The 21,398-nt window shown below is 60.9% G+C and overlaps 6 protein-coding genes across 6 annotated transcripts; 3 read left to right on the forward strand and 3 right to left on the reverse strand.

Moving 5' to 3' along the window:
- Window positions 1-288: 288 nt before the first annotated feature.
- On the reverse strand, window positions 289-1,910 carry VTJ83DRAFT_7313 (uncharacterized protein; the record flags this gene model as incomplete). Its single annotated transcript, XM_071014122.1, has 3 exons — window positions 289-777; window positions 881-1,118; window positions 1,183-1,910. 3 exons carry the CDS (start codon window positions 1,908-1,910, stop codon window positions 289-291), a joined length of 1,455 nt encoding a protein of 484 aa, XP_070863530.1.
- Window positions 1,911-2,769: 859 nt separating this feature from the next.
- On the forward strand, window positions 2,770-5,202 carry VTJ83DRAFT_7314 (uncharacterized protein; the record flags this gene model as incomplete). The annotated part of the gene is made up of 4 exons (XM_071014123.1): window positions 2,770-2,814; window positions 2,877-3,088; window positions 3,169-4,724; window positions 4,790-5,202. The coding sequence occupies 4 exons, from the start codon at window positions 2,770-2,772 to the stop codon at window positions 5,200-5,202; spliced, it is 2,226 nt and encodes a 741-aa protein (XP_070863531.1).
- Window positions 5,203-5,586: 384 nt separating this feature from the next.
- VTJ83DRAFT_7315 (uncharacterized protein) lies at window positions 5,587-6,562 on the reverse strand (the record flags this gene model as incomplete). Its single annotated transcript, XM_071014124.1, has 4 exons — window positions 5,587-5,975; window positions 6,119-6,198; window positions 6,408-6,490; window positions 6,560-6,562. The coding sequence occupies 4 exons, from the start codon at window positions 6,560-6,562 to the stop codon at window positions 5,587-5,589; spliced, it is 555 nt and encodes a 184-aa protein (XP_070863532.1).
- A 982-nt stretch (window positions 6,563-7,544) lies between these two features.
- VTJ83DRAFT_7316 (uncharacterized protein) lies at window positions 7,545-10,464 on the reverse strand (the record flags this gene model as incomplete). The annotated part of the gene is made up of 2 exons (XM_071014125.1): window positions 7,545-9,069; window positions 9,131-10,464. The coding sequence occupies 2 exons, from the start codon at window positions 10,462-10,464 to the stop codon at window positions 7,545-7,547; spliced, it is 2,859 nt and encodes a 952-aa protein (XP_070863533.1).
- A 2,267-nt stretch (window positions 10,465-12,731) lies between these two features.
- VTJ83DRAFT_7317 (uncharacterized protein) lies at window positions 12,732-13,849 on the forward strand (the record flags this gene model as incomplete). The annotated part of the gene is made up of 4 exons (XM_071014126.1): window positions 12,732-13,134; window positions 13,215-13,357; window positions 13,446-13,684; window positions 13,741-13,849. 4 exons carry the CDS (start codon window positions 12,732-12,734, stop codon window positions 13,847-13,849), a joined length of 894 nt encoding a protein of 297 aa, XP_070863534.1.
- Window positions 13,850-16,456: 2,607 nt separating this feature from the next.
- VTJ83DRAFT_7318 (uncharacterized protein) lies at window positions 16,457-20,157 on the forward strand (the record flags this gene model as incomplete). Its single annotated transcript, XM_071014127.1, has 4 exons — window positions 16,457-16,597; window positions 16,680-16,724; window positions 16,825-19,788; window positions 19,882-20,157. 4 exons carry the CDS (start codon window positions 16,457-16,459, stop codon window positions 20,155-20,157), a joined length of 3,426 nt encoding a protein of 1,141 aa, XP_070863535.1.
- Window positions 20,158-21,398: the final 1,241 nt, after the last annotated feature.

Below are 21,398 nucleotides of genomic sequence, written 5' to 3' on the forward strand. Positions count from 1 at the left end.
CTCGAGCGAGAGGACTCTTCCACGCTGTCGTCGACAGATTTCATTTCCATTGAGTCATAGCTCCACCCCTCAAAGCTCTGGGTCATGGTGTCATCCCATCCAGATGCCGTGTCATCAACACCCCCCCCCCCCCCCCACCCTTTTCTTTCTTTTCCCCAGACAGCATCTTCCATGTATATCCCTGCATTAGTTCATCACCGGAATGGCACGGTTTTTCATCCATATCTATTCGCCGCCCCATCAGGCAGACACACAAAGCACCCATGAAGGGCCTCAACGCCAGAGTTCCTAGTCCTTCTTGTCCATCACGTTGGGGGCATAGTCGGGGCGTGCGCGGCTCGACTTGATGACGTCCTGAACCTTCTGCTCGGTCGCGTCCCAATCGTCGGGCGACAGCTGCACCAAATCGATGCCGTAGAAGTCGGCGATCTGCGACAGCGCCTCGAAGCTCTTACGGTCGTAGACGAAGCTGATGCTGACGCCGACGCGGCCGAAGCGGCCCGTGCGCCCGATACGGTGCAGGTACGTCTCCATGTCGGGCTCCTCGCGGCCGCGCATCATCTTCATGGGGATGTCGTAGTTGATCACCATGGACACGCTCGAGACGTCGATACCGCGCGCAAGCACGTTGGTCGTGATGAGCACCTTGGACCGGCCCATCCTGAAGTCGTCAAGCAGCGCATCGCGGTTCTGCCCTTCGTGGGCGCCGTGCAGCACAGACACCTTGTGCCCGTCGGCTTCCATCCGCCGCTGAATCTCGTTGGCGCTCTCGCGGGTCTGAAGAAGAAATCACATGTTAGGCTGCTGCTGCTTGCTTCTTCGCCGACGCGTCTCCAACACGTGCGCGCGCGCGCGCTTGTATATGTGTGTGTAAACGTACCTTGACAAAGATAACCGAAGAACCAATGGTCATCAGGCCATACAGCTTGCACAGGATGTCGTACTTCTGAGCCTCGTCCGGGCAATCCATGTACATCTGCGAAATGCCCTTGACGGTGAGCTCTTGGTGGCGGAGCTTGATCTCGTTGGCGTTGGGAGCGAACTTCCGAGCGTAGTTCAGGACCTTGTCGGGGAACGTGGCCGAGAACAACAGGATCTGAATGGTCCGAGGGAGGAGGCTAGAACATTACGTCAGCCAAACAGAACGCACAACAAGCCGGGGGGGACCGCGCAGGAACGCACTTCTTAACCCGGAGACACTGATCTCCCAGACCCTGCTGGTCCAGCATGTTGTCCGCCTCGTCGATGACGAGAACCTTGAGCTGCGACACGTTGAACTGCCTGCGCCGGATCAGATCCATGACGGTGCCCGGAGTGCCGACCACGACGGCCGATTGGACGCCAGTCTCGCGCGAGATGCCGCCGGGGATCGCCGCCTCGACGATGAGGTTATCGACGAAGCGTCCGATGGTCTGGATGACGCCCTGGATCTGGCGGGCAAGCTCTCTGCTGGGCGCGAGGAGCAGGGCTTGCGGCTGTGTCGGTTTGGAGAAGTCGACGCGCGACAGAACGGTGAGGACGAAGGCGGCCGTCTTGCCGGTGCCCGACTGCGATTGGGCGATCATGTTGGTCGGGGGGTCGCTAAGCATGAGCGGCAGGGCCCTCGCCTGGATCTTGGAGGGCTTCTTGAAGTTGACGGCGAGAAGGCCGTCGAGGATCTGCCGCGAGAGCCCGAGCTCATCGAAGGACGAAATGCCCGAGTGCAGAGGGCTGTCCTTATCGGCCTGCAAGTCGGCCAGCTTCACCTCGACTTCGTACGACGTCTCGATAAGACCGCGCTGAACCCCGTCATCCTCGACATTGTCCTCGGCGCCGTTGTTCCCGGTCGAAGCCTCGCCCGCGGCGGCGGGCGCGTCGTTGACGGGCGTCTCGTCGGCGGGCTTCGTGATGCGACTCGCCAAGTCGGCCATGGCGATTTCTTTTCCGTCGGCGAGCTGAAAGATGAAGGGGAAAAAAACGGAGGAGAAAAGACAATGAATGGGCGATTCGAGCCGACCACCAGGGTAGAAACGTCGGGAGGTCAGAGATGCATGAACTTCCGGGAAAGGATGCAGTCGTCCGAGCGGGTAGGATTCCTCGTGCTCGGGCCGCCACAAAAAGTTACGGGTTCAGAAAGGGAAGGGGAAGCTTGAGAGCAGTTGATTGATGGTGGGGCTTGGAGATGAATGTCGGGTTACCCCCCGACCCCTCCCTCCCTCTCTCCATTGCCCCGCAGTTCGAAGCCTGTGTACATGCTGCGTAATGGCAGTGGGGCTGGGCTGAGCTGACCCTGGGCAAGGATCTGCTTGGCGCCTGAACGACAAAACGGGGCGCAAAGGGGGTTTCGTACGGTAAGGTACCGAAATCTTACGGGCTCTCTTCCAGGGTTTTGCTGCCAAACATGTGGTCAGGGGCTCGCCGGGAGCGTAACAGATGCAAGCAAGCAAGCAACCCCGCGCTCGCTGCAGCCTCCCTCCCAACCTAACCTACCAACGGTCATGCAACAAACGGGTGTGGACCACCTTTCAACCCTGGCCCGTCTTCTTGCTCCCTTCTCCGTCGGAGCATGGCAGAAAGACCCACGTTTTCATGTCCCTGTACCTGGATCGAATGTCCCGCAGTTGATCGGGGCGGGTTACCGTGAGCTCAGGTTGGACGTAACCTTCGCTGGCTGATCATCTTGCCCTCCGTTCCTCCCGGGAGACGAGCTCTGCATGTTCACAACGCCGCGTCGCCCCCGTTTCATGCACACGCCCGGCAGGCCAAGGACCGTAGAAGCCCAAGGGAACAATGGCTGAGGTGGATGTTGTCCCGACCTTCGGGTCGCAGCTCAAGGTGAGCTCTTCCGCGCTCCCCAGTCGCATCGCCGAGTCAGCCCTGACCAAAGCGATGCGCAGGATGGGTTCAAACCCGCCAACGCCTGGGTTGCCAACGGCATCGCCTGGCTCGACGACATCCAGGCCTTCTACCGCGAACGCAGCGCCATCGAGAAGGAATATAGCGCCAAGCTCAACGCCCTGGCCAAGAAGTACTTCGAGAAGAAGAACCGCAAGTCGGCGAGCCTGAGCGTCGGTGACACGCCCACCATGACCCCTGGCTCTCTCGAGAGGTAACCCACGACGGCACCTGGCAGGCATGGTGACAGCGAAAGGGGGGACATGGTGGCTGACCCGGCTCGACCCATCCCAGTGCTTCCCTCACCACGTGGGCGACACACCTGACAACCCTGGAGGCGCGGGCCGACGAGCACGAACGCTACGGAAACGACCTCATCACCAAGGTGGCCGACCCGCTCAAGCACATGTCGACCCGGTTCGAGGAGTTGCGCAAGCGCCATGCCGAGTACGCCGAGAAGCTCGAGAAGGAACGCGATGCATCGTACGCCGAGCTGCGCAAGATGAAGGGCAAATACGACGCCGCGTGCCAAGAGGTCGAGAGCAAGCGCAAAAAGACCGAGACGGCCTTCGACAAGGCCAAGGCCCAGAGCAGCTTTCAGCAGCAGGTGCTCGAGATGAACAACGTCAAGAACACATACCTCATTGCCATCAACGTCACCAACAAGCAAAAGGAAAAGTACTACGACGATTACCTGCCCGAGGTGATGGACAGCCTCCAGGACCTCTCCGAGTTCCGCACCCTGAGGCTCAACGGCCTGTGGACCCTGGCCGCCGAGCTCGAGGCCGCCATGCTGCAGCAGGGCTCCGGTCAGATGACCCATTTGACCCAGGAGATCGCCAGGAACCAGCCGCACCTGGACTCGATGATGTACATACGCCACAACATGGGCGCCTTTCAGGAGCCGCCGGATAAGGTCTTTGAGCCGAGCCCCGTGTGGCACGACGACGGTTCCATGGTGACCGACGAAACCGCCAAGGTGTACCTGCGCAACATGCTCAACAAGTCCAAGAGCCAGCTCGGCGAGCTGCGCCGCGAGGCCGACAAGAAGCGGCGCGAGGTGGAGGCCATGAAGCGGACCAAGCAAAAGATCCGCGAGGGCACCGAGTCCAAGGATGAAGTGGTGGTTGTCTCGCAAATCTTCGCCCTGCAGGAGGACCTGCACCAGGTGGAGCGCCGGCGGCTCACGGCCGAGGTCGAGACGTCCACCATCACGTCGGCCGTCGGCGACGTCACCCTGGGCGCCAAGAACCACAACTTCAAGTCGCAGACCTTCAAGATCCCCACCAACTGCGACCTCTGCGGGGAGAGGATATGGGGGCTCTCGGCCAAAGGCTTCGACTGCCGCGACTGCGGCTACACGTGCCACAGCAAGTGCGAGATGAAGGTGCCCGCCGAGTGCCCGGGCGAGCAGTCCAAGGAGGAGCGCAAGAAGCTCAAGCAGGAGCGCCAAGAAGCGGCCAACGCTCTGCTCAAGCCGACCGGCCCGCCGGAGCATGTTGCCGAGCTGCCTGGGCTTAGCCGCTCCGACACGACGGCCTCGGCCGCCTCGGGGTATGCCGCCAGCTCGCAGCGGTCCATGACAAACACGCTGGCGACCTCCGAGGAGGCGGCCCCCGAGGTGCCGACCTCGACCCGGCCGACCAGCACGGCCGCGTCGACCACGACTAGGAGGCGAGTGATGGCCCCGCCGCCGGCAGCATACATCAGCGAGCTGCCGGGAAGCACCCCGAACGGCTCGTCGTCGGCGCCAGAGCAGAAGGCCAAGATGTTGTACAAGTTTGAGGCCGGGGGACCGGGCGAGCTGAGCGTTCCCGAGGGTAGAGATCTCGTCGTGTTGGAACCGGACAGTAAGCGTTGCCTCTCCTTTCCCTGCAGTGGCCCAAACCCAGCGTGCGCTAACGGGCATCCCAAGACGGCTCCGGCTGGGTCAAGGTACGCGCCGGCTACAAAGAAGGTCTCGTTCCCGCGACCTACATCGAGCTTGTCACGCCCTCTGCCGCCCAGGCCCTCGCGCCACAGCATACGGGCCAATCCGGGCGGGCGTCCATCTACTCCACCCACAGCACCTCGTCCGTCGGCACAACAACAACGACCACGGCAGGCAAAAAGAAGGGGCCCGCGGTGGCGCCCCGCCGCGGCGCCAAGAAGCTCCGGTATGTCGAGGCGCTGTACGACTACGCGGCGCAGAGCGACGCCGAGCACAGCATGGTCGAGGGCGAACGGTTTGTGTTGATCAAGGAGGATCCGGGGGATGGATGGGCCGAGGTGGAGAAGGGGGGTGTCACAAAGAGCGTGCCGGCGAGCTATCTGCAGGAGGTGCAGTAGAGGGTTCCCATGGTTCGGGCGTGGTTGGCTCTCGGCTTGATCCGAAGATGCTGAGGCTCAACCTTGCTGCGGTTTGTTGGGCCGTGAGCGGTTTCTTTTAGACGCGTGATTGCGGTTGTTGATGCATGGGCTCGGCGATGGATGATGGCAGGTTATTTTCCCAGTATTAGCATGCGAGTTAGGGGCAACCCGGCGTTTTGGGTGTTTCTCTCTGGCCTTTTTTCTTTTCTATCGATTTGGCTCGGTGGTTTCGTTGACGGTCTTGTCAAGGGCACGCCGATGTTTTTTTTTGTTTCTCCTGCTGCTGCATGTGCTGTTGTTGGCCAACGGCCTCCCACCGCTCACGCCCACATCCCCCTTACAAACCCGCCAGCCCTGGGCTCTTCAAGGCCAGTCGCACGACCTCGCAATCAAGTCGGCAAGCTTCTCCAACCACTCCCGATCCACCTCATCAAACCCGTTCACCACGGCACAGTCGATATCAATAATCGCCACCACCTTCTTCTTCTCGTTCTTCCCGTCCTCTCCCTCCCCCGAAGAAGCCGCGGGAACCACAATAGGAACGACAATCTCGCTCCGGCTCGCCCCGTCGCACGCAATGTGCCCCGGAAACGCGTCGACGTCGGGCACCAGCTGGGTCTGCTGCGTGGCGGCTGCCGTGCCGCACACGCCGCGGCCGAAGGCGATGGTCTGGCAGGCGACTTTGCCTTGGAAAGGGCCGAGGATGAGCCGTGGGCGGTTGGCAGGGGAGAGGGGGTCGAAGGTGTAAAAGCCTTGTTGGAAGGTTAGTTCTGGTAGCTGCTGGCTTGGTGTCGCGTTTGCCTGCTCTCATCTGGGGCCGTGCAGGTTGGTTGTTGGTTTGGCTGAGAGAGGGGGGGCCGGGGGGGGGGGTTCGTCTGCGGTGGCGGTGGCTTACCGGCCCAGTTGACCTGGTTGCTTGGGGAGGGGAGGGATTGGTAGGCGTGCCAGAGGAGGGCGGCGGCGTTGGAGAGGTTGCTGCAATGGCGAAGCAGTGGTTAGAGGCCAGGCTCAGTGGATAGGGTTGGGTCTTGACGTGACCCTGGCCAGCAGGAGTTGGCTGGCAACCTTGAGCGGGGGGGATCAATGCGGTGCATACCAGACCTTGAGACAATGTTAGCACCGTCTCGTCTAACAGTGAACGTGAGTGCACGACACAACGTACCCAGTTTCTCTGCTCAAAAAACAAGCCCTCGGCTTGGTCCAGGATCTGCTGGTAGGCAGCCTCCTTGGTGATGCCCTCGGCAAAGGTTGAGGCGTCGGCGTGTACCTGTTGTTGGCGGTTCTGTCAGCACAAACACAGAGTCTCGAGGAAAAGGAATTCGTTTGGGATGCGAACCATGTTGTGATCTATCTTGCTTGAGTAGACTGGCTAGCGGTAGTGGGCGTGTCGATTCGAGAGAGAAAACACCTCAGGGGTTGCCGTACAAAAGCGCAAGGCGTTGGCTAGGTACCTCGGGTAGGTAATAAGAAGTGTGTGAATGTAGGTCTTTTTCTTGGATGTTTCCCCGATATATGTGTCTTGTGAGCCTTGGGCCTGGTTTCACAGTTCAGCCCCCATCACCAGTCATGTCTAAACTCGAGGTGGACTACGCTACGTCAAGAACATGAGGTCTCGATTGAATGTGACACTATCACTTTAAGCTTGCAGACGGTGGGTCTGGCAATTGCGCAATTTGCCCGTCTCGATTGCACCACCAGGCGGAAAGACGCAAAAAGGAATCACCAGAAGGCATGCATTGCAGAGGTAGAAGTGGAAACGTTGGGATTTCAGGTGACAGACTTTCGATGTGATCTCATAGAGGCGCCTACAGGGTCCCTGAGATATCTTATGGTGGTTGTGTTGTGCGGTGTGGATGGATGACAAAAGCACACACCAGCTGCAGATCCTATCCCTCTCATGCAGATGGCTGCGTTTCGTCCGCCCCTCAGATACAACGTTAGGAGTTTCCATTCGCCGGCTAGGAGCGTGCTCGCTGGGGGTTTACGCATCTGCATCTCCCTCTAAGCCATGACCTCTTCTGCGGGAGGGTAGAAGCGGAACAGTTACTTACACATGACTCGACCAGAGAGACAACCTCACCTTTCGCTCGCCTAGCAGGACATATAATAAGTCATACAAAGAACTTGCATTGGGCTTCCATCCTAGTTTGACTCCATCACAGACCAGCCACGCTCTCATCATGCCCTAGTTTCTGTTCATCCGTTTCCTGGGTATCTTAAAAGAACGAACGGAGGGGTATCAACGGATAAACAACGGGGAAAACAAAACAATCCCAGAAAATAACACCACAATAACAATCCAAAAGAGAGGGGGGGAAAAATCAAGCATAAGTTCTCCCTGCCTCCACCTCCCCGGGCCTCCCCGAGGTAAAACCACAATGGCTCACGGTCGCTCGTCCGTCCCCCTCTCCGTCCCCCTCTCCATCCCTCACCACTCCCCACATGATCCTCTCTCCCCACAATAGCAGACTTCTCTCCCTCGCGAGCAGATGACAGCGCGCGCTGATGACGGCGCTGCACGACCCGCCAGCCAGAGCCATCGGGTTCCCCGGCTCCCGGCCCATGCGCGGCGCCTTCATGAAGCCAAGTCCCACAACGACCGCCGCGAGAAGGCCCAGCGCGGAGAGCAGGGCGAGGAGGGCTGCGCTGTTGAGGCCGACGGCGATGAGGACCGCGTCCTCGTCTTGGTGCCCGACAGCTGACGGGCTGAAGGATGACGGGTTGGCGATGGTCACGCCGACCCTTCTTGCCGCGACCGCCACCACCCCCTGGCTGAGCGTAAACGCCATGCCCGCGAACAACACGCCCATCAGCCCCGACACGGGCCACGGCAGAGAGAGGCGTGCGGAACGGCGCTGCAGGCCGAAGGGGTTGGCGGAGGAAACGCGCAGCGGTCGCGGGCCGCCGACCGCGAACAGCGACGACTCGTGCGAGACCCAGTAGGCCGACAGGAGTGCGTTGGCGGCGAGGTAGAGAAGCGCGAGCAGCAGCTGCGGGAGGCTAGCGAGCACCGCGGCCGCGGCGGGCGGGGTGTCCGTCGGAAGCTGAAGCAGAGCGCGCGGCACCGCGCCTGCGACGCCCGGAGGCGAGAACCGGCCGTCCGGGGCGCGAACGATCGCGAGCGCGAGCCCTCCGGCGGCCAGGCCTGCAGCCACGAGCCAGATGGGGGCAGAGGCAGCCCAGCGGGGGGCGGAAACGCTGCGGAACCAGAAATGCTCGTAGGGCACCCAGTAGCGAGCCTGGGCGGTGAAGGGCGGCCAGCAGCCGCGGCGGACGTCGGCTTTGGAGAGGAGGCAGGCACCCTGAGTGGTCGGGTCCGGGGCCTCGAGGAGCGAGGCGATGGCGTCGCCCAGCGTGGCGAGCGGGCGGAAGGAGGAGGTGCGTTTGAAAAGCACGGCGGCGATGGCGGTGACGGTGATGGAGTTGAGAAGAGCCACCGTGCCGAGGAGAGCGGCGTTGAGATGGATCTCGCAGGTCGGGGCGGGAGCGGGTAAGGCGAGGCAGTGCCGGACGATGGTGGTGTTCGGGTCGATGGTCAAACCGGCGATGGCGTCTCGGTAGAGCGGCTGGACGCCGTCGTCCTGGGGTGCTGTGACCACAAGCACCGCGGAATAGTCCTGCTGGTACTCCCCGTGGCGGAAGTGGCTGGCACAGGCAGACGGGGCAAGGCGGAGGAGTTCGTTCCGAACAGCCTGCTGCTGGAGGGAGAGAAGCTCGGTTCGCGTCAGGAGACGAGCATCGTTCGAGCTGACGACGGTGAAATCGGCGCCCTTGGTAAACGACTCGGAAACCCGGGCAACCTTCCAGGCGGGCGCCGTCTGCGAGACGTAGATTACGGCATTATACCTAACGATCATGGGTCAGCCTCCCTGCCGTCAGCCTCTGCAGGCAGACGCAACAAACGTACATCGCCTGAACGCATACAGCGGACGCCAGCACCACCACAGCCAGCACAGCTCGCCTTGTCTCGATGTGCCTCAGGTTCCGAAAGGATGGCACGCCAACATCAAGCCACACGTGCCGGTGATGCGCCGACGAGACCTCATCTCTTGTCGGGCTTGTAAGCACCTGAAAGGCGTAGTGCGCGCCTGCGAGAAGCGCCACTCCCAACACGCTGACAACCGCATGCAACGCCCAGTCGATACGGCGCGCCTTGTCGCATCCCCCGGAAAAGACCGCCGTCCGCCCCTCCACCAGCTCCGAGATGGCCGCGACCAAGCACGCAAACGCCGCCGCCAGCACCATCAGCATGGCGGACACGATGAGCGCCATCCCAAACCGCCACCCGCCGCCGACGAGGACGCCAACACAGCCCCTCGCGCGGCCGTCGTCATCCCTGCTGGCGACGCCCTTCTCGTCCGCCGGGGAGAAGTCCTCCTGCTCTGCCCCCCACAGGAATCGCCTCTCCTCCTCCTCCTCCTCCTCCCCCCACTGCCCTCTTCTTCCCCCTGAGCTTCTCCCTTCCTGCGGATCCCCCCTCTCCAGCGGCGATCCAAACCCCTCGACCCTCTGATACGCACCCATGCCCACGTCCCGGCCAATCTGCCCCAGACCCTCTTCCTCTTGTTCCTCTACCCGGCCCAACCCATTCCCCGAGGACCCGGAGCCATGCCGAAGCCCTTGAATCTCTCCCGCCCTCGACCACCGCCGCTGCTGCGTCCCCAAGGCGCGGCTGCCGTCCCGGCTTGGGATCGCAGCGACAAACTCGCCGCTAGGGGGCTCGGATGACGGCCCTAATGCAGCAGGAGTGAGCACGCGTTGCGGCCGTCGCGGGTTGGTTGTTGTCGCCCTCGTCCATTCGGAGATGGCCTCGTCGATTGGGTCCAGAGAAGTGTTGCCGGCCGGGGCGTTGTTGGTGGCAGGGCTGGTAGTGGTTGTGCTGCCGCAGTTGCCTTGCCATGGGTGTTCCGTCTGCTGTTTCTTTTGTTCCTGCTGTAACAAAAAGCTGCGCACATAATCCGGAACAAGATCATACCGAGGAGAGCTGCTGTTGCTGCTGCTGCTGCCGCTGCTGCTCCTGCTAGGAATGAGACTGTCTGGGGGGTTTCCATCGCCGCTGTAATTGCTTCTGCTGCTTTGGCTGCTGCTGCTGCTGCTACCCTCGCCGCCACGGTGGTTGGTTTGCAGGGGAGCGGGCTGCCATGTTGAGCTAGCGACGGACGGGGCAAAGGTTGTGGTTAGCCGGCGGAGGCCGCGAGGGGTGAGCTGAAGGGATGTGTGAGGAGCGGCGGTAGTGGTCATGGGTGAGTCGTCCACGATGCTGCTGGTTGCCGTAGAGACGGTGCTCTGCGAGGGCCATTGGGTGGTCTGAATGCCTCCGCCGTTGGAGGTGGAAAAAGGGCGGACATGGTGGACTCTGAGCCGTAGGCATGGATTATGTTAGTTTTGGTGTTTGGGAAACGGTTGGAATGGCATCATGCAGCGGTGCTTGCGCCGCTGGGAGACGCGGGATTCCTTCCCACGCACCTAGTTACTTGTGTCACCTCGCCGTTCTCGTCCCACGCGTAGCGGTATGTCGTAGAGCCGTGATGCCGAGGGGGTATTACCATTTCCATGATCGACGGCTGACGATGGTGTCTGCTTGCAGGGCCCTGGGAAAGCCAGACAAGATCTGGGATCGTTGGTGAGGCTCAGGACATGACTTCATAACAGCCACCGCAGGAAAAATGCCGGGAAGCTTGGGCCTTAAGCTTCAAGCTGCCTAAACCAGAGATGTGCTGTAAGACAGGCTGCTGACAACCTATCGTGGCTGGGGCTTGGATGGCAGGCCGGGGGTGGTGTGGTGGGATGGGCCAGTCTTACACGATGGATGGAGGAGCCTGCATGCTCCTTATTTTCATCCCCGCCATATCCGCTCATGGCTCGGACTGGTTTGGTTATGTCCATAGCCATCATCTTGGGGTCCTAAACGCTCATCATTCACCCATCCTGCCGCTCTGGCTGTCTCTTTGGCGCTCGCTTGCTGCCGGTGCTCGTTGAAGCACATCCCCCCTCCACCGCCTTGCATTTGATAGCTCCAGCAAGCAAACACGGGACTAAGACCTCCTCAAACTTTCCGGCGTGGGGCCGTCGTTCGGCATGCATGCCGCATCTTCGGGATTTGGTGCTGGGGTGGGCCATGATCCCAGAAGGCTGGGCTGGCTGTTGCTTAATTTAGGAACAACAGAACAACGGCTTGGCAAAGCCTTCGAGACAACAGCCCTGCGCCTCTCTGAGCCCATCTCCGACGGCGAGCTCGCTCCATCCATCCGCAAGCGTCGCTCCAGCTGGGCATGCTTCTCTGGATGCAAGGCCTGCCCAACAGACGGTCTCGCTGTCCTCTACTGCACTGCTGTACGCTGCCGAGCTCAGCATCCTTGATCGATGAGCCGGCGCCCCAACAGCAACAACCGTTTCAGGCGCGTATCTGTGGCTCAGATGAGGTCAAGGCGAGATGTTGATCTGGTAATACCGCGACCGTGATGTACATCGCTAAAACATCTTGACCAACGTCCTGTGGTGGTACAAATCGTACCGACGGCACGAATCGGGATGCCTGGAGCTTGGACCTCTCCCTTTGTGGCAGTAAGCGGAACCCGTTTTAGGCGGTTTGGCTTGAATCATCTATGCCGTGTGTCGCGTTTGACACAGACATGGCTGCTTGGGTGGATGTGAGGGCAGCACGAGCCTGGCGCAGATCGGAGCCGGGTTTCGCACCTCGTTCACTTTGCAATGCGCCGCGGGGAAGCTGGTCTCAGATCATGAACGAGCCACAGATCCGACAGCTCGAGGAGGCTGCGCCACGGTCGGTTCCACCCAGCCCGCTCGCTGGCTGCGGAGACAAGTGAAGGCTCATGAGTGTAGATGACCAAACATTGTGGGTGCGATTCTCGCGTCGCCATGCGTCTTCCAAACTGGGATCCCCAGGAGACAATGGGCTTCGTCGCCTGAGAGGAGTCTTCAGCCATGGCTGAGCGACGACTGCGTCAAGGCGAGCATTGCATGGATCGTTGCTTTGGGGCATGTGGGAGCGACTCGCTAGTAGGAGATAGTTTGTTAAAGGGCGCGAAATCCGGCCTCGGGAAGGGAAGATCGATCTCGTTGCCATGCAGATGGGTGCGGGCGGCAAACCGGACCGTCCGGTTTGCTGTTGTCGATTCCAAGCTGACGCAAGTTGAACAGGGGGGGGGGGGGGGGGGGAAGGAGAGAAGCTGTATTACTGCGTAGATGTGAGGATCTAACGTTATAACCAACCCTGACTTTCCGGACGGACGCTCCCCACAGATAACCCTAACCCTCCACGGCCCAACCCTTGTGCCCCACATTGGGTCCCCGCTGGATCGGCGCTCACTTCACAGGAAGCTCCACGTTGCCGGACGGAGCAGACCGAACGACCATCCCCCCTTACACCGTACGCAGGAGAAGCAGCGCACATCCTTCCCAACCGCCCGGCATTCTTGCAACGACCCCCGACCGAATCCGACCCGCACGATAAGCCATTGAACCGACACCCCCCCAACGCAGCCACCATGGACCCCTACTCCGCCGAAGGCGAGCTCATCAACATCCACAACCACTTCCATCAGGGCCAGTACCAGGAGGTCGTCGACTTTGACGTGTCCTCGCTGTCGCCCGAGAACGCGCTACCGGCCAAGGTGCTGCAGCTGCGCGCCCGGATCGCGCTGGGCCAGGCGCAGGACGTGCTGGACGAGGTCAAGGGCGCCGCCGAGCCCGAGCTGACCGCCGTCCGCGCTCTGGCCTCGCAGGCCCTTGGCCGCGACGAGGAAGCCGTCAAGACGGTGGAGGACCTCCTGGCAGGGAACGCCGACGCGGCGGAAAACGCGACGGTGCAGGTCGTGGCCGGGACGGTGTTGCAGGCGGCGGGGAAGAGCGAGGAGGCGCTGGCCTTGCTGGGAAGGCATCAGGGGAGCCGTGAGTCTTTTGTTCCCGAGCTAGGTGGATGGGCGTTGGCCGCGCAGAGGGCTAACGGCTGATGCTTTGGGGTATATTAGTGGATGCCGTCTCTCTCATCGTGCAGATCCATCTCCAGCAGAACCGGAATGACCTCGCCGTGAAGGAGGTTGCGGCGGCGCGGCGGTGGGCTCAGGACAGCTTGCTGGTCAACCTGGCTGAGTCGTGGGTTGGGTTGCGGCTGGTCAGTCTTTCCACATGACCGGGCGTGGCAGTTCTTTCTTCTGCCCGCCTTATCTCTCCCACCGAAGCTGACGGGTCGAGTTTTGCAGGGCGGCGAGAGGTATCAGCAAGCATTCTACGTCTTCGAGGAGCTGGCCCAGGCGCCCGCGACGTCGTCAGTGCGGTCGCTGGTTGCGCAGGCCGTTGCCGAGCTGCACCTGGGCCGTACCGAGGAGGCGCAGGCCGCGCTGGACCAGGCCCTCAAGAAGGAGCCGGGGTATGCCGAGGCTATTGCCAATTTGCTGGTGCTCAGCGTCATCACGGGCAAGAACGTGGATGACCTGACAGCGTGAGTGCTCTGCGGTTTGCCTCCTTCCCGAGACTGTTGTCTAACACCATGGCCAGGACTCTCCGGAAAGCCGACGAGAAGCATCCCTTGTTGGTGGACCTGGCTGAGAAGAGCGAGCTGTTTGACAAGGCTGCTACAAAGTTCAAGGCCAAAGTCGCCGCGTAGATGGGTGGGCATCCATTGACGAGAGCTGCATGAAGCGAGGACGAGGACGAATCCATCTGCGGCAGAGGAGGTGTGGACCACCGAGCACAAGGCTTACCAGCACGCTGGTCCCGATGAGCTTCCGTTGAGCGGACAAGAGAACAGACCATGATGGAACGAGCAATGAAGCCCGCCAGAACCCTACCCACGCTGAGCAACCAACCTCAGGGTCAGGGGGCAGGGGGAGGGCACACTTAATTCAGCATCAAGGATTCGAGAACGATTTTTCCGCTTTGCGCTTTGTGCCTCTCGTGGAACCGGAGTGCAATCAACCACCAGCTTGTGCTGGAAATATTTCCGGAGCAAGTGACAAGATGGATGGAGGAGGTCTGGCCGATCCATCCTGGGGCCCCAGGCCAGGATGACGCATCTCCGAGGCGAAATGCAGCTTTGTCGTCTAGCCTTTCCTTGCCCAGTTCCACAAGCTTCAAATAACTAGTAGTAATAAAGTACATACGCCGACAAATACCTACCTATGGCGTTGGCCTCGGAGAGCCCACTCTTCCCCACTGCGCCGTTGCTCAGGATGGAGCCACCCGTTCTGATCTCGACGCTAGCGTAGCTGGTACGACCCGATGGTTTGAATGATGGCCATACTGCGCACAGGTTAGGGACAGGTGCATCAGGGAATTGTTGTCAAGGACAACGTTCTCGAGTCGTCAGATCAGGTCCGACATTCGACAAGCACGTGTATAGTACATACTTCGGACGAAGGGTGGGATTTTGGGGGGGCTGAGTCGGGGGAATCGGCCGACAGGGGAACGACGGGTTTTCCATTTCTGGTATTGACTGCGTCATGAAGCCGAGCTGAGGTGGGTGGCCAGTGTCAAAACGCTGTCAGGTACAATGGAGTAACGTTGGTTGCTAACCCGAGAGAGCCCGCTGTGTACCGGTAAGGTGGACGAGGGGTTGGCGTACAAGAGCGGAGAGGACGCTCGAGGTCCGACAAGATCCGCCAAGAGTTCCAACGAGTCTCCTCCAACAGGCGAGATGGCGCAAATCAAGGCACCCCAGGGAAACCTAGCCACGCAATACCGATCTTGGGTTTCATTGCCGCCTCTGCAGCCGCCGTTCGGAGATTTGTACAGCAAGGAGCCGTCTTGGTTCCCGAGAGGAAATCAACAACGGCCAACCGCCATCTCGCTTGGCCGCTGTGCTGTCAACAGACCAGCCAAGGGGCTCAGCGCCGCATCACGACCGCAGGGTGAGACGGCCTGCCAGGCGCGGACTGGCACTTGATGCAGCGGCGCAGGCTGAGGTGCGGTCATTTCGGGAATAATGCCCAAGGGAAGGAAAGGTTAAATGCGCAGCGGGACGCCCACTCCCGTTTTGCGGTCGTTTGCTTTTCGACCCTCTTGCTCGTTTGTTGGTTCAACCGTTCAACCGGACGTCTGATCCGCCACACCCACCTACACCGTATAGTACAGTAGCCATCCCTTCCCCCGCTCCGCAGACGGGATGCGACGCTAACCCGTCAAGATCCACGGTGGGCGGCCTCCAATATCACGGCGTGGCTTTGCTGAAATTCGATTTGATGTCGCCGCAAGCCCACGGTTGAGGTTCCTGTCAGCAGCCCTTGCCGCTGGCTGGTGTTGGTTGGGAAAGGTTTGGGAGTTGATCGCGGCACTTCATCTCTACTGTGTAGCTGAGCGAATCCACAGCTGCCGAAGCCAACTACCTCTACGCAGTACTAGTACGTATCCCGGCAAATCAGCCTACCCTAAGCGCGGTGGGGCGGCTTCCCCCTCCTTCCCCCCCAGTTCAACGCCCCCCGGGCCATTGCCAACCCCGCTGATCCCTGTCTGGAGCCCCACCTGGACTTTCTGTTTCCAGGCTAGGTATCCAGGGTCCATCGGCTGGGAGAGCTTGTTTCGTAGCAGCTCCTCAGTACGCAGTAGGTCTGGTTGTTTGTTCTTTGGGTCCCCAGGGCGAGGCGGTCGAACGAGGGCATCTCGACCTCGACTTTGACGGAGCCGGACGGCCAGAGTTACGTACCGGTAGCTTCATCCCAAGTGGACGGGTGCAGCGTCATTGGATCCTTCACACCCCGCGGCTTCTCCTTTCTGCTCCCCCGTGCCGGTGCCTGACGTGTCGCAGAATCAGGCGACCGCCAATCGCAAACCACCGACTCTCAAAAGGTCCGCTCCCGCCGGCGCTCGACTCCTCTCGAACGCGGTGAGGTGGAGAAGTCAAGCAGGCGACCAGAACAAAAGGCGCGAGTGAGTGAGCAGTGCTATTCCAGAGATCTGTGCATCGCCGGCCCTGCGCCAATTGCTGGCTTTGCTTTCGCTTTCGCTTTTGCCATCTCCTTGCTTCGCTTTCTTTACCCCTTAGCACGGTACCACGGTACCCGTGGCGAGCAGAAAAGGCAGGGCGGCGAGCACACGAGATAGCCAAAGTTTACGCACCCGCATCTTGTCCCCCTTGCGTAGCTCCATTACGGCACAGCCTCCTCCACCCCGAATCTTGGAAGCCGGCCCTCTCTACCAGGTCGCTCCCTGGGAGTTCCTTGGTAACGCCCTGCAACGCATAAAAACCGCCCCTCAACCCCGACCCCAGTTCTCCGCCATGGTTCGCATCTTGCCAAATCGCCTGAAGCCAGGCACCAATTCCACCTCCAACAGCCGCAGTGCAAGTCCAATGGGGTCCAAGAGAGACTCAGACAGCTCCAAAGATACAGGCCTGGTCCTCAAGGTCGCCATCCTTCGAGTACGAGCCCGCTCTCCTTTGCCACGCCATCTCAAAAAGACAACGAGCCGTCGCTGATTCTGTGTTTTTTTGCTGCCCCCAGGCCAAGGACCTCGCCGCCAAGGACAGGGGAGGCACGTCTGATCCGGTGAGTTCATGACCGCATAGGTCGTTGGCCGCCGTTGCGGCCCTCTTGCGTGGGACAAGCTCGTGGCTGACCGCTGTCGTTCACCCTCATCTCGAACCAGTTCCTCGTCCTGACGCTTGGCGAAGCGAAACACGTTACCCACACCGAATCCAAGACCCTAAACCCCGAGTGGCTCGAGCAATGCGATCTTCCCATCACCGGCGTCCAGGGCCTGCTGCTGGACGTGTGTTGCTGGGATAAGGACCGCTTCGGAAAAGACTACCTGGGCGAGTTCGACCTCGCCCTGGAGGAGATCTTCGCCGACGAGAAACCCGAACAGCCACCAAAATGGTACCCGCTCAAGAGCAAGCGCCCGGGCAAGAAGACGAGCATTGTGTCGGGAGAAGTCCAGCTTGGCTTCACGCTCATCGACACCACGGCCCCCAATGCCGCCCCGGAACAGATCTTTGAAAAGTTCAATGCCTTGGTCAAGCTGGCCCCCGGCGCCGATGGCTCATCGCGGGGCCCCACGCCGTCGGGGGACCCCGTTCTGCAGCCGGACAAGGCGGCGGCGTCGTCGCCAACCCCGTCACTCGATCGTCGTGGCAGCGAGAACGACGACAACGACGAAGAGGACGAAGACGAGGCCTACGAGGACGAGACGCCCGAAGACGAGGATGCAAACAAGCCCGAGGCGGCCGAGAAGCGCCGGAGGAAGCTGCGGATCCGGGGCCTCAAGCGCAAGAAGGACCACAACCCTTACGAATTTATCAACGGCGGCCACGACGTGGTCGGCATCATATTCCTCGAGATCGACAACATCACGGATCTGCCGCCCGAGTCCAACCTGACCAAGACCGGGTTTGACATGGACCCCTTCGTCGTCGCCTCGCTGGGCAAGAAGACGTACAGGACCCGGACCATTCGCCACAACCTGAACCCCGTCTACAACGAAAAGATGATCTTCCAGGTCATGGCCCACGAACAGTCCTACAGCTTCTCCTTCACCGTCATCGACCGCGACAAGTACTCGGGCAACGACTTCATCGCGTCGGTCAACTTCCCCATCCGGGAGCTCATCGACAAGGCCCCCAAGGCCGATCCCGAGACGGGCCTGTACCACCTCAAGGAGGCTCCCGAGTACTCGGCCCCGGTCCAGCGCCCGCGCTTCAAGAGGCTGGGTTTGTCGCGCACTCCGTCCACGCAGAGCTTGAGCAAACCCGCCAGGCCCGGCCTGTCCAAGAACTCATCCTCCGCCGCGGCCACCCTGAGCAGCTCCCCCACGCCCAGCCCGGGAACCGAAGGCCTGCCGGAGAGCGCCCAGCTCGCCGTTCCCAGCACCGGGCAGTTGCAACCCGGTGACAACGCCGTTGCCGCCGCCGCTTCGACCATGGGCGAGACGACGCCGTCGTCCGACGGCGAGGACCCCGACTTCCTCCCGTACACCCTGCCGCTCAAGATGAAGAACCAGGAGAAGTGGGAGTCCAAGCACAACCCGCGGCTGACCATCCGCGCCAAGTACATGCCCTACCCGGCCCTGCGCCAACAGTTCTGGCGCGCCATGCTGAAGCAGTACGATGCCGACGACAGCGGGCTCATCAGCAAGGTGGAGTTGACAACCATGCTGGACACCTTGGGCTCGACCCTGCGCGACTCAACCATCGACAGCTTCTTCCAGCGCTTCCCCCATAAGGCGGCCGACAGCGAAGATGCGGAGGACCTGACCATGGACGAGGCCGTCATCTGCCTCGAGGACCAGCTGCTGACCAAGTCGAGACAGCAGAAGAGCCTGGCCGTCCCCGGCGCCAAACCGACAGGGTCGGGAGCTTCGACGCCCGCCGAAGGCCCCGAGACCCCGGCCGAGCCGCAGCTCGCATCCGAACCATGCACCCTCACGGTTCCTACGCTGAGCGCGCCGGACGAAGAGGGCGATGCTTTGGACCGGGACGACCTCGACAACAGCGCAGCCGAGGAGCACGTCGTCGAAATCCGCGAGTGCCCCATCTGCCACCAGCCGCGGCTCAACAAGCGAAAGGACGCCGACATCATCACGCACATCGCGACCTGCGCGAGCCAAGACTGGCGCCAGGTCAACAAGCTGATGATGGGCGGCTTCGTCACGTCGAGCCAGGCGCAGCGCAAGTGGTACTCCAAGGTCATCACCAAAATCTCGTACGGCGGCTACAAGCTGGGCGCCAACTCGGCCAACATCCTCGTGCAGGATCGTCTCACGGGCCAGATCAACGAGGAGAAGATGAGCGTCTACGTGCGCCTGGGCATCCGCCTGCTCTACAAGGGCCTGAAGGCCAACAACATGGAGAAGAAGCGCATCCGCAAGCTTCTAAAGTCGCTCAGCATCAAGCAGGGCAAGAAGTTCGACGACCCGGCGTCCAAGGCCGAGATCCCAAAGTTCATCGCCTTCCACGGGCTCGACCTGTCCGAAGTCCTCCTCCCGCTGAGCGAGTTCAAAAACTTCAACGAGTTCTTCTACCGCGCCCTCAAGCCCGGCGCCCGGCCCGTGTCTGCGCCCGACAACCCGCGCATCATCGTCTCGCCCGCCGATTGCCGGGCGGTCGTCTTCAACCGCGTCGAGATCGCCACCAAGGTGTGGATCAAGGGCCGCGAGTTCAGCATCAAGCGCCTGCTGGGCTCTGCCTATCCGGAGGACGTGCCGCGCTACGAAAACGGCGGTGCCTTGGGCATCTTCCGCCTCGCCCCGCAGGATTACCACCGCTTCCACATGCCCGTCGACGGCGTCATGGGAGAGCCCAAGACCATCGCGGGAGAGTACTACACGGTCAACCCGATGGCCATTCGCTCCGCGCTGGATGTCTACGGCGAGAACGTCCGGGTGCTGGTGCCGATCGATAGCCCCGAGTTCGGGCGGGTCATGATAATATGCGTGGGTGCCATGATGGTGGGAAGCACGGTGATTACGCGTAACGCGGGGGAGACGGTGAAGCGCGGCGACGAGCTGGGGTATTTCAAGTTTGGCGGAAGCACGCTGGTGCTGTTGTTTGAGACGGGGAAGATGGTGTTCGACGACGACTTGGTGGATAACTCGAACACGGCGCTCGAGACGCTGGTGAGCTTGCTTTCCTTCTCTGACCTTTGCGCATCTCCCTTCTCGGCAATCCACCGCCCGGCTAACCACGTTTGCTCTTGCGCGTATGTACAGGTTCGCGTCGGCATGTCGGTTGGCCACGCTCCCAGCGAGCCCATGTGGACGCCCGACACGCGCCGCGACGAGGCTACCATCACCGAGGCGGACAAGGCCGACGCCAAGCGCCGCATCCAGGGCCAGGTCAACGAGGAGGAGTCGCCCGAGGACAGCACCACGAGCGGGCCTGATGGTGACGACGGCTCGGGCTCCGGCTCGGGCTCGGGCTCGGGCTCGGGCTCGGGCTCGAGCGCGACAGGGATTACCCCCCCGGCGGCGGTGGCGGCGGGCTAGGGGGGGGAATAAGAGGAACGAACGGCCTGCTTGCCCGGGGTTTTTTCTCCTCTAGGCGCCTTGGTAGGTGCATAGGGAGGAGACTACCTGGCTACCTACCCAAGATAGGCAGGTGTGATAGGTGGATGGATGGATGGATGCATGCATGCATGGATACGGCACGCAGGCTTCCAGCGATGCGTTTGTTTGAGAAATGAGAAAGGGGTCCTGGTTAGACGAAGTAGATACGTACACAGTAGAGATGAGAGCAGCGAGGAGCTGCCTGCTTTGACATGGTTTGTTTGCATAGCGTTTTCCTGTATGATCATGCTTGGAAAGAATCAGAAGATGGCATCGTTTATTCGAGTCGTGTTTGAGGTGAAAAATTGATGATGGGCATGAAGGAACTGGTTTTCTCGCGTTCAGCGATACATTGAGGGAGGGGATCAAGCTGGATCTGCGGCCGAGTACCTGAGCCTGTGGGCACCGTTCCCTTGCGACAAGGTTGAGAGATGACGGCGGCAGCTTCATTGATTCGACAGTCCCATCTCGGCTCACTTCATGTTCAGCACCCGGGGGATCCCCATCAGCCAGGTTGCGTGAAATCATGTCCATTCGTGAGATGAAGGTTTTCATGAGATACACCGCGAGCAGTAACGCTACGGGGGGGGGGGTATGTAACATGGAGAGAAACGAGAAAATTATAGTAATAATAAAGAAGAAGAAGAAGAAGAAGAAGAAGAAGAAAAATGAGAGAACACGGCATACTTGTTGCAGTCGTCCAACCCTCTCCTATCCATTCCCCCAGGCATGCTCGCCTTGCTTGCCAAGTTGCCATGGAGGCCAACCAACGTTCCTGTCCTGACCCCCCCGGCGGCGCATTTGAGCTTCAACACAAACAAGCCTTACCCTGCCCGGGCAACCTGGTGGTGGAAGACGGCATGTACGTAGTAGGGACATCGATCCCGCTCGCGCTTCCACCGACGAGGCCGAGGGCGGCTCTTTGCGTGCCACCCCGGCCCGCCACCACGAGGTATTGATACTCCATACAACCCGTGCAACCCGTGGGCGTGGTGGCCGCAGGCCCTGTCGGTCGTCAGCGGCCGAGCAGTGCGCGCCCAGCGATGCACCAATTGGGGAGGGAAGACAAGAAAAAAAGAGGTTAAAAAAAGAGCCGTTGAGCTACTGCGCAGGCCCCGGGCAAAAGCGGAAGCGAGGTGGTAAACGGCCCGGTCCCTGGGTGGATGTGGCTACTGCGTAGG

Source organism: Remersonia thermophila, chromosome 7, assembly GCF_042764415.1.
Source record: "Remersonia thermophila strain ATCC 22073 chromosome 7, whole genome shotgun sequence".
Classification (NCBI taxonomy): Eukaryota; Fungi; Ascomycota; class Sordariomycetes; order Sordariales; family Chaetomiaceae; genus Remersonia; species Remersonia thermophila.